This window comes from Pan troglodytes, chromosome 13 (genome assembly GCF_028858775.2).
Source record: "Pan troglodytes isolate AG18354 chromosome 13, NHGRI_mPanTro3-v2.0_pri, whole genome shotgun sequence".
Lineage (NCBI taxonomy): Eukaryota > Metazoa > Chordata > Mammalia > Primates > Hominidae > Pan > Pan troglodytes.
In genome coordinates, this window is record NC_072411.2 from 62,184,397 (window position 1) to 62,196,925 (window position 12,529).

Here is a 12,529-nt window from a genome sequence, read left to right on the forward strand (position 1 = left end):
AGACAAATGTATACTGTTTAAGAGTATATGAACATATTTATAATTCTTTTCTGAATAGATTACACTTATATATATGTGTGCATATATATAAAAGAATGATTTTACAATAGTCATATACAATATATCGTTAAACTATAGCGATTTTACATCTATGTAGGATATTAAAACATACATATTTCTACTTTAAATTTTTCTCAAATTTCTCAAGATATTCCGAGTAATTTTCCGTCTTTGTCCTTCCTGTAGGCTTTTTCACACATGCACTTACTCATCTTTCTTATGCTCAGTGCCTAACCTAGTATGTGTCATATAGTAGGTGTTTAATAAATATTTGTGGAATAAGTGAAGGCCCTGAAAGCCCATTTAATATATTTTTGTGCTCCTTATCCTTGGTAGCATGCTCATTTAGCAGTCTACCTAGTTTTTACTTTTCCAAAGTCATATACATTTAAAAGGTCAGTCAGTGGCAAATTGGATAAAGAGTCAAGACCCGTCAGTGTGCTGTATTCAGGAAACCCATCTCACTGCAAAGACACACATAGGCTCAAAATAAAGGGATGGAGGAAGATCTACAAAGCAAATGGAAAACAAAAAAAGGCAGGGGTTGCAATCCTAGTCTCTGATAAAACAGACTTTAAACCAACAAAGATCAAAAGAGAAAAGGCCATTACATAATGGTAAAGGGATCAATTCAACAAGAAGAGCTAACTATCCTAAATTTATACGCACCCAATACAGGAGCACCCAGATTCATAAAGAAAGTCCTTAGAGACCTACAAAGAGACTTAGACTCCCACACAATAATACTGGGAGACTTTAACACCCCACTGTCAACATTAGACAGATCAATGAGACAGAAAGTTAACAAGGATATCCAGGAATTGAACTCAGCTCTGCACGAAGCAGACCAAATGGACATCTACAGAACTCTCCACCCCAAATCAACAGAATATACATTCTTTTCAGCACCACACCACACCTATTCCAAAATTGACCGCATAGTGGGAAGTAAAGCACTCCTCAGCAAATGTAAAAGAACAGAAATTATAACAAACTGTATCTCAGACCACAATGCAATCAAACTAGAACTCAGGATTAGGAAACTCACTCGAAACTGCTCAACTACATGGAACCTGAACAACCTGCTCCTGAATGACTACTGGGTACATAACAAAATGAAGGCAGACATAAAGGTGTTCTTTGAAACCAACGAGAACAAAGAAACAACATACCAGAATCTCTGGGACACATTCAAAGCAGTGTGTAGAGGGAAATTTATCACACTAAATGCCCACAAGAGAAAGCAGGAAAGATCTAAAATTGACACCCTAACATCACAATTAAAAGAACTAGAGAAGCATGAGCAAACACACTCAAAACTAGCAGAAGGCAAGAAATAACTAAGATCAGAGCAGAACTGAAGGAAACAGAGACACATAAAACCCTTCAAAAAATCAATGAATCCAGGAGCTGGTTTTTTGAAAATATCAACAAAATTGATAGACCATTAGCAAGACTAATAAAGAAGAAAAGAGAGAAGAATCAAATAGATGCAATAAAAAATGATAAAGGGGATATCACCACTGATCCCACAGAAATAAAAACTACCATCAGAGAATACTATAAACACCTCTATGCAAATAAACTAGAAAATCTGGAAGAAATGGATAAATTCCTCGACACATACACTCTCCCAAGACTAAACCAGGAAGAAGTTGAATCTCTGAATAGACCAATAACAGGCTCTGAAATTGAGGCAATAATTAATAGCTTACCAACCAAAAACAGTCCAGGACCAGATGGATTCACAGCCGAATTCTACCAGAGGTACAAGGAGGAGCTGGTACCATTCCTTCTGAAACTATTCCAATCAATAGAAAAAGAGGGAATCCTCCCTAACTCATTTTATGAGGCCAGCATCATCCTGATACCAAAGCCTGGCAGAGACACAACCAAAAAAGAGAATTTTAGACCAATATCCCTGATGAACATCGATGCAAAAATCCTCAATAAAATACTGGCAAACCAAATCCAGCTGCACATCAAAAAGCTTATCCACCATGATCAAGTGGGCTTCATCCCTGGGATGCAAGTCTGATTCAACATACACAAATCAGTAAACATAATCTAGCATATAAACAGAACCAATGGCAAAAACCACATCATTATCTCAATAGACGCAGAAAAGGCCTTTGACAAAATTCAACAGCTCTTCGTGCTAAAAACTCTCAATAAATTAGGTATTGATGGGACGTATCTCAAAATAATAAGAGCTATTTATGACAAACCCACAGCCAATATCATACTGAATGGGCAAAAACTGGAAGCATTCCCTTTGAAAACTGGCACAAGACAGGGATGCCCTCTCTCACCACTCCTGTTCAACATAGTGTTGGAAGTTCTGGCCAGGGCAATCAGGCAGGAGAAAGAAATAAAGGGTATTCAATTAGGAAAAGAGGAAGTCAAATTGTCCCTGTTTGCAGATGACATGATTGTATATCTAGAAAACCCCATCATCTCAGCCCAAAATCTCCTTAAGCTGATAAGCAACTTCAGCAAAGTCTCAGGATACAAAATCAATGTACAAAAATCACAAGCATTCTTATACACTAATAACAGACAAACAGAGCCAAATCGCGAGTGAACTCCCATTCACAATTGCTTCAAAGAGAATAAAATGCCTAGGAATCCAACTTACAAGGGATGTGAAGGACCTCTTCAAGGAGAACTACAAACCACTGCTCAATGAAATAAAAGAGGATACAAACAAATGGAAGAACATTCCATGATCATGGGTAGGAAGAATCAGTATCATGAAAATGGCCATACTGCCCAAGGTAATTTATAGATTCAATGCCATCCCCATCAAGCTACCAATGACTTTCTTCACAGAATTGGAAAAAACTACTTTATAGTTCATATGGAACCAAAAAAGAGCCCGCATTGCCAAGTCAATCCTAAGCCAAAAGAACAAAGCTGGAGGCATCACGCTACCTGACTTCGAACTATACTACAAGGCTACAGTAACCAAAACAGCATGGTACTGGTACCAAAACAGAGATATAGACCAATGGAATAGAACAGAGCCCTCAGAAATAATGCCACATATCTACAACTATCTGATCTTTGACAAACCTGACAAAAACAAACAATGGGGAAAGGATTCCCTATTTAATAAATGGTGCTGGGAAAACTGGCTAGCCATATGTAGAAAGCTGAAACTGGATCCCTTCCTTACACCTTATACTAAAATCAATTCAAGATGGATTAAAGATTTAAATGTTAGACCTAAAACCATAAAAACTCTAGAAGAAAACCTAGGCAATGCCATTCGGGACATAGGCATGAGCAAGGACTTCATGTCTAAAACACCAAAAGCAATGGCAACAAAAGCCAAAACTGATGAATGGGATCCAATTAAACTAAAGAGCTTCTGCACAGTAAAAGAAACTACCATCAGAGTGAACAGGCAACCTACAGAATGGGAGAAAATTTTTGCAATCTACTCATCTGACAAAGGGCTAACATCCAGAATCTACAAAGAACTCAAACAAATTTACAAGAAAAAAACAACCCCATCAACAAGTGGACAAAGGATATGAACAGACACTTCTCAAAAGAAGACATTTATGCAGCCAACAGACACATGAAAAAATGCTCATCATCACTGGCCATCAGAGAAATGCAAATCAAAACCACAATGAGATACCATCTCACACCAGTTAGAATGGCGATCATTAAAAAGTCAGGAAACAACAGGTGCTAGAGAGGATGTGGAGAAACAGGAACACTTTTACACTGTTGGTGGGACTGTAAACTAGTTCAACCATTGTGGAAGTCAGTGTGGCGATTCCTCAGGGATCTAGAACTAGAAATACCATTTGACCCAGCCATCCCATTACTGGGTATATACCCAAAGGATTAGAAACCATGCTGCTATAAAGACACATGCACACGTATGATTATTGTGGCACTATTCACAATAGCAAAGACTTGGAACCAACCCAAATGTCCAACAATGATAGACTGGATTAAGAAAATGTGGCACATATACACCATGGAATACTATGCAGCCATAAGAAAGGATGAGTTCATGTCATTTGTAGGGACATGGATGAAGCTGGAAACCATCATTCTCAGCAAACTATCACAAGGACAAAAAACCAAACACCACATGTTCCCACTCATAGGTTGGAATTGAACAATGAGAACACATGGACACAGGAAGGGGAACATCACACACTGGGGCCTGTTGTGGAGTGGGGGGAAGGGGGAGGGATAGCATTAGGAGATATACCTAATGTTAAATGATGAGTTAATGGGTGCAGCACACCAACATGGCACATGTATATATAAGTAACAAACCTGCAGGTTGTGCACATGTACCCTAAAACTTAAAGTATAATTAAAAAAAAAAAAGAAAAAAAAAGAAAAGGTCAGTCAGACACAGCTGCTTGGTCCAGAAAAACCTGGAAGGTAATGGAGTTCATATAACAGGCACTTTTGTAGAGTCCGGGTGTCAACCAGAGAGAAGGCACTTATATCTTTCATCTACGCTTAGGGAAACAATAATAGACATAAGTTCAGTTGGCAGAAATTTCACCCCAAGTGAATGTTAGAGCCAGAAAACCTACAAGAGAAAATTCAGTTACCCTAGGTCTAAGGCTGATCAGCAAATATTTATTGAGCACCTACTGTGCCCAGGAAGCTGGAAGGTGCAGAGGATGCCAAGCCCCTTGCTGATACTTGAGCAGCCACAGGGTAAGATGGATTTCAACATAGCCTACCTCCGCAGAGCAGCCCTTTGTGTCTCACGCAGGAGAAATTGTCGCACTGGCAATAAGGCCCATAAATGTTTCCATAGGGAGACAAGTGGCAGATACACTGCCCACAGTAGCAGTCACCCCTTCCGCTGCAGGAGGGATGATCTGGGGCCTCCTTGCAGGAATCTGTGCTCAGCATGTCCTCGCCACACTCACAGCGAGGCCCCATGTGGCCAGGGTGGCAGGCACACACCCCACACTGGAAAGAGCCGTTCCCGTGGTGACATTTGGAGCTGTTCACTTCCACTTCTTTCTGACAGTCACAGTTGCATTCTGGGCTGACAAGTAATTCCAGGGTGTCCCCCAGCCCCACAGGCTTTATGATAATGTGCCTGCTTCTTCTCTCGCAGTTTGGGATATTCACAGTCACGTTGAAGGAAGCCTGGAAAAGAAAATACTAATTATCTCCCTCCATCCACCAAAATGCACGAGGTGAAACAAGGCTTCACGGAAATCAGCTTTGCCAAAAGCATTTACTAGAAAATCTTTGAAAATTGCTTTTAAAATTCTTGAAAGAAATCCAGCTTCAGTGAGCTCAGCTAACTTCTGACCCATCCAGGTATTTATTCAGACTATCTACTAGCCAGCTACTTACTGTGTCTCCCACTTTCATGTGAGAGCATTTCTTTTGGTGTTGGAAGAGGGTACCGTTGTTACAGATGGCTGTAAATGACAAGTTGAGTCCTTCAGTGTCTCCTAATACTTCCAGTTCCACCTCAGACCGCAGTTCCTTTAGTTGCAACATAAAGAGTTCAGTGAAGTCACAACCCCAAAAATATAGCCAGAAGAAGAAACCGTGAATCATGTTCATTGAACTACAAATAAATAAAACTAAATTGGGTGTCTAAAGAAATTCAGTATATCATCAATCAAAAGCAAGAAAGTGAGCAATCATATATACATTTTATATATTATCAAATCTAAGGTGCCAACATTATAAGATACACCATTATCTTACGACAATTAAACTATGACAAAATACCTCAAGATGGTTCTGCACACCATATGAATCAGTCCTATCCATCTATCATTGCTTTGAAAATCATTTTATCCATTCTGAAGGATTTGGCAAATTCTCCTGCCCTGAGTTGCATAGATTGGCATATAAAAGGCAATTCTTTTGCTTATATCTCAGTAACAAAATTAAACAACAGCTTCCTTTATGTGTATCATGATTTCTTAGCTCCCATAAACCAGCTGTTTGTTGCTTTGCAAAGAATCCAGAATTGAAGTCATTCCTCCACCAATGAATATTTGCTTCATTGATAACAAATTTACACCCTGCTGCTCTGTTTTGGTACATTTCTGCATACATAATAAACTTTTCATCTCAATATCAAATCATAGTACACATTTTAAAATATATTTTAAAACAGCAATTAAACTTAATATTTATGTAGCAACAATGCCTCTAATGAATTGAAGTAAGTACAATCACAATAGTCCATGAAAACTACATCATGACTGCTGCCTGGCACCACAATGGTGATTGTAACTCACCATCAATTGTAAGATGGAGCTCAATTTTAGAGATGTTAAAATGTGGTGGGAAAGTGTGCCTTAAAATCAATATTGGAATGTATTTAGTGTAGAGTTAGGTCTGGGGAATACTATAAGAATGCTTTCTTTCCTCAAGAAGTTTATCATTTTACTTTCTCTATTCCTTGTTCACTTATAAAATGAAAGTCTGTATTGTAGGTGAACCAAACCAAATTATGAAAAATAGAAAAACAGAATAAAACCAATATAAAAATATTATGAATTAATTTACACTTCAGTTAATCCAAAAGTTTTAAGTCCACATATCCATTTTCTTGTTGGCATTTAAAAAGCATATTCGGCTTCAAATTTCCCTTAAGTGTAATTTTTAAAAAATTTGTTTTATTTTTAATTTGTTTGGGTATATAGTAGGTGTATATATTTATGGAGAAATGAGATGCTTTGATACTTTATGTGTAAGTTTGCCAAATGTATAGTAAAATGACCCTGCCTTCCTCCAAAATCTGTTTATACTGAAATAATAAGATTAAAATGGAAGCAATGTTGGAGATAGAGTCAGGAGCTAAATAAAAATTAAGGGATATGAGCTAGAAGACTGCGATAGCAATTATGAGGACTAGTGGATGACATGATCTGACCTAAATAAAGGAAATTTCAGCATTGCTATAATTTAACAGCATATTGCAAATTTGACCAGGAATATTTTAGTGTGAATTTCCCAAGGAAAGGACATAAACGCTTATTTGTATTTTTCATAGTTTCATTCATTCATTTTTTGAGCATCTCTTATGAACCAGGAAAAACAAAAGAAACCAAGTCAATTCCCTCCTGGAATTTAAACACAAGCAGAGGAACTTATCCTTGGGATTGCTGATATTTCGGTAGCTTTTATTATACGATCAGGGAAGAAAGAAAATTAGTGAATGATGATCAGATAAGTACACATCGGTATTTAAGGTTTTTTAAAAATATCAATACGGCACTGTAAAACACCGAGCTGAAGTTTGTAGCCACAAAGTTATAAACACAAATTGTCTACCTCTGCCCTACTAGAGGTCAGTCAGAAGCATTTTATGTTTTCTCTCAATATATTCTCTTTCCTTCTCTCTCTTTTTATAGACTAGAAAGAAATTCAGTCTATGTGTCCCCATATTTTAAATTCTTTTTAGCATACATTTAAAAATAACAGTAGAAAAATAATTTGAACTAGTGCCAGGATCTATTACAGACTTTGCCCTGTGAATCATAAAGTTCCAATAATAACTCCAGTGCAAGATTGTTTCATTTAAGAATAATAGACACTTCTTAGTATTTCTGAGATAGTAAAACAAGGACAGAAGATTTAATTCAAATGTTTAATGCCTTGATTTCAACTACCCTGTAAGTTGCGTGAAGTATTTGGGATCTTAAAGTGAGCCATAACCTCTGGCAGAGCAAGCAGAGGCATGGGGGCTGCTCTTACTGGAGGGGGAAATATTTTTGACAATTCAGTGTTTTCTAATCTGCTTAGTTTCTCCAATGATGTTAGTGGCCAACACTGTTGAGAGTATTGGATTCGAAAAAATGGCGTGCATTCTGATACAGTGAAGGATTGCTGTGTGATTTTATTTGATTCTACACATTAAAACTTTAATTACTGCATGAGAGGGAGGAAGGTTTTTATAGCATTTTGTTGATGAGCATTCCTGACTGGAAGAATTTCAAGCATGAGCTAATGTGGTGATGAATTTGATGTGATCTAAGAAAACTGAAATTTCTGAGGCTATCAGTAAAACAAACAAAACAAAACAAAACCATCATCTTATAATTTTAATGGACACATCTGTATTTTATTTTCTGAAGAAATGAAGTACTTGAGAAGGAATATCTTGCTTTTCTTCCTTCAGGGGAGTTTCAAAATTGGTGGGGCAACGTCAAAATTATTGGGGAATTTTTTTTTCTTTCCAAAATATGTAGCTCTCATTTCCCCTGAAGTCCTTCAAAGACGTCTGTGAGAGGATAGGCCTATTTTTAAAAACTTTCCGTGTTGATTCTGATACATCATTTTAGTTAAGGAATGCTGGTTCAGTACATGCTAACTGTTGGCGTATATTACAGATGGGCCTTTTTTTTTGTAATTTTAAAACATCAAAAATCAGGAGAATTGTTATTCACTTGTTCTTACATAGTTGCTGTTTACAGTAAATAGTAGAGCTTTACTCCTTACTAAAAAATTTACTTTTTTTCATTCCTATCCTAATTTAGGGCCTCTTCTTTCTCTCTCTGTATGTGTATTTCTTTGTAAGTAAAGGCAAAAAAAAAGGGGGGGTGATATTTAGGAACCAAAATTAAAAATAATTGACAATGGGCCATCCATTGTTGACTAATGGAGTTATGAAATGGAGACAAAGAATGAGAACATAACAACACCGTAGGTATATATTCTAATTTTAAGGGAGGAATTCTGTCCTGAGGTACTAATTCCCAAAGTCAAAGCAAAAATTTACACACCTACTCATAAACCAGTGGAAAATGTCCCTAGTTCTCCAAAGTATAGAAATTAAAAAGTGGCATTCCTTGTGTACTGGTGTTTTGGTGGATAGCCAACACTTGTATTTTTGCTTGAGTTATGACCTAGTATCGTCAAGCCTGTAGTTAGCTCTCTACATAACTCTGTCACTCACTGGTAATTTAAACTTCATTTTTTTTCAGATGGAGGAGAGCTTAATTGTATGACTCGTGGAGCCTTTAAAATTTTGCTGGCAACAATGTTACTGTTGCTTATTATTATAAAAACAACCTCAACTTTATGATCAGTTTTATGATTTTTCTATCTTCAGCTCCACCTTCCAGGAAGATCAGCAAGCAAAATGAACAAAATTTATATTTTGGCTGCATTCATGCAGAGGCTTTTTTTGGATAAGCACTCTCTCTACCAACAAGTAACTAACATTTAACTGCCTAAATCACATCTTAGTTTTTGAATACCAAAGAAATGCAAAAAAGAAGCCAGCTGTAAAATATCCTACTTCATAAGCTGAGATGATCAGCTGGAGAATGTTTCCGGAGTCCTTCTGAAGTAGCCCTACTGTAGCTCCAGGAATAAGTTTTGCGTAATTCTGTAAACAGAAAAAGAGTAAGTCAATCTTTGTTTCCTCATGGTAATTGAGAAAAGTGTGGGTTTGAGCCTGCTGGCTATGATTGCCTCTATTAAACTGGCCAGGGAAAACAGGTTCGTGATAACAAACCTGCTTTTCTCCTGAAACTGTAGCCTTTACTTTGTGCTGCTTCCTGTGCTCAAGTGGAAAATGGACTGGACAGAGTCAGCACTGGGGAAATCTAGGGTCTGTGGTTGCCATGGTCTAAGGCTGTGATTTTTATCTCCAGAGGAGTCAAGTCTCAAATAATAGTAGCACTTATATAACATCTTCCATTCGTGAAGCATCCTTTGTCCAAAATGTTCTCAGCACACACCCAGGAACTTCTCTTTTTGTAACGTTGCAGAAACCAAGGTTTGGTGCACATGGGCAATGAGGGGAATCAGGTCGCTCTGTAAGTCATTCAGTTTAGAGGCCTTAAGGAGTAACCGCTTGGTGGAGAAAGAGAGTGAATTATTGGATGCTTGCACTGAGCTCTCCCTTCCTCCTGGTAATGAGCTCCCTTTCAGGATGCTAGCACCGTGCTGGGGTTGGTTGGAATTGCTCCCACCATATCACCGTGGAGTGAGTCAGAAGCTAGTGCAGAAAGCATTCTTTACCCACAGTGTTTTTTCCTGAGGCATCATTCCCACCTGAGAACTAGCAATATGAGTTCATCATCACTCCAGGCATCGGGCATGGCCAGGGAATGAGGCATGGCAAAGAAGGGAATTTTCCAGACTGCTGGAAATTTCCCCACCCTGGAGTTTTATGTTTTAGATTTTGTTGTTTTCAAATGAAAAGTTTTACAAGTTGTGTGATAGACATACCTGTCTTCTTAAACAAAGATTCCCCAAAATACTTATCAATATTAACTACAGTTTTGCCAGGAATGCTGGCTCACGTCTGTAATCCCAGCACTTTGAGAGGTCAAGGCAGGCAGATCATTTGGGCTCAGGAGTTCGAGACCAGCCTGGCCAACATGGTGAAACCCCGTCTCTACTAAAAATACAAAAATTAGCTTGGTGTGGTGGCACGCCTGTAGTCCCAGCTACTTGGAGGCTGAGGCAGGAGGATCGCTTAAGCCCAGGTAGTTGAGGCTGCAGTGAGCTGATAGGTTGCCACTGCACTCCAGCCTGGGTGACAAAGTGAGACCCTGTCTCAAAAAAAAATCATCATAATAAATTAAATAAACTATGGTTCTGTAATCATCAAAGGCTTTTGAAATCTCCGGAGAGGTCACACCCATACCAAGTGTGCTCTGACTGTTACATAGTTGCTTCTTATATGTGTTTTTAAGTGATTTCTACCTTCTCCTTGGTGAGCTCTAAGGTATTACTCACCTACTAATTTACTCATTTATCTATTTACTATTGCATTCAACATCTACTAAGTGGGTTTTCTATACTGTACTGTGTCAACAACCATTCTTTCTTTCAGCTATGGTCTTCTGAGTTGCTGGGTGCTATGACATTAGATGACTGAATTTATTAAAATTGTATGCAGAAAAGAGTAAGTAAGCTTTGAATAAAGGATTTAAGGCTTCTCATATAGTTCAAACATAATGATATTCTATCTTATTTAAAGAAGATTTAAGTGTTTTAGAAAATGCACAAAACTATATTAGAATGGATAATTATCATTAATTATAATAGTGATACTAAGAAAATAAATTAGGACAAAGAGAACCAAGGAGAGGAACAAATGAAGCCAGGGCAATGTTAGAACACAGAATGCATGCAGGGTGCCCTGGGCACTTGCTAGAAGTGGGTCCCTGGGTGAGTCCAAGCTTTCTTTCTTTTTTTTTTTTTTCCTTTTTTTTTTTTTTTAATTGATCATTCTTGGGTGTTTCTCGCAGAGGGGGATTTGGCAGGGTCATAGGACAATAGTGGAGGGAAGGTCAGCAGATAAACAAGTGAACAAAGGTCTCTGGTTTTCCTAGGCAGAGTGTTTGTGTCCCTGGGTACTTGAGATTAGGGAGTGATGATGACTCTTAACGAGCATGCTGCCTTCAAGCATCTGTTTAACAAAGCACATCTTGCACCGCCCTTAATCCATTTAACCCTGGGTGGACACAGCACATGTTTCAGAGAGCACAGGGTTGGGGGTAAGGTCATAGATCAACAGGATCCCAAGGCAGAAGAATTTTTCTTAGTACAGAACAAAATGAAAAGTCTCCCATGTCTACTTCTTTCTACATAGACACAGCAACCATCCGATTTCTCAATCTTTTCCCCACCTTTCCCCCTTTTCTATTCCACAAAACCACCATTGTCATCATGACCCATTCTCAATGAGCTGTTGGGTACACCTCCCAGACCGGGTGGTGGCCGGGCAGAGGGGCTCCTCACTTCCCAGTAGGGGCGGCCGGGCAGAGGCGCCCCTCACCTCCCAGACGGGGCAGCTGGCCGGGCGGGGGGCTGACCCCCCCACCTCCCTCCCGGACGGGGCGGCTCGCCGGGCGGGGGGCTGACCCCCCCACCTCCCTCCCGGAAGGGGCGGCTGGCCTGGCGGGGGCTGACCCCCCACCTCCCTCCCGGAAGGGGCGGCTGGCCTGGCGGGGGCTGACCCCCACCTCCCTCCCGGACGGGGTGGCTGCCGGGCGGAGACGCTCCTCACTTCCCAGACGGGGTGGCAGCCGGGCGGAGGGGCTCCTCACTTCTCAGACGGGGCGGCTGCCGGGCGGAGGGGCTCCTCACTTCTCAGACTGGGCGGTTGTCAGGTGGAGGGTCTCCTCACTTCTCAGACAGGGCGGCTGGGCAGAGACGCTCCTCACCTCCCAGATGGGGTCGCGGCCGGGTCGAGGCGCTCCTCACATCCCAGACAGGGCGGCGGGGCAGAGGCGCTCCCCACATCTCAGACGATGGGCGGCCGGGCAGAGACCCTCCTCACTTCCTAGGTGGGATGGCGGCCGGGAAGAGGCGCTCCTCACTTCCTAGGTGGGATGGCGGCCGGGCAGAGATGCTCCTCACTTTCCAGACTGGGCAGCCGGGCAGAGGGGCTCCTCGCATCCCAGACGATGGGCGGCCAGGCAGAGACGCTCCCCACCTCCCAGACAGGGTGGCGGCCAGGCAGAGGCTGCAATCTCGG

At 40.3% G+C, this 12,529-nt stretch overlaps 1 protein-coding gene across 15 annotated transcripts in view; it reads right to left on the bottom strand.

Annotated features, from left to right (window-relative positions):
- The window catches only part of ITGB6 (integrin subunit beta 6), a 174,289-nt gene that overhangs the window by 33,782 nt on the left and 127,978 nt on the right, over positions 1-12,529 (bottom strand). For all 15 annotated transcript variants that reach the window (XM_024354918.2, XM_024354914.2, XM_024354917.2 and 12 more), the window contains 3 exons: positions 9,332-9,421; positions 5,419-5,553; positions 4,788-5,205 (listed from right to left, as the gene is read on the bottom strand). In XM_024354918.2, coding sequence (XP_024210686.1) covers positions 4,788-5,205; positions 5,419-5,553; positions 9,332-9,421 — 643 coding nt within the window. The remainder of the gene's footprint in view (positions 1-4,787; positions 5,206-5,418; positions 5,554-9,331; positions 9,422-12,529) is intronic.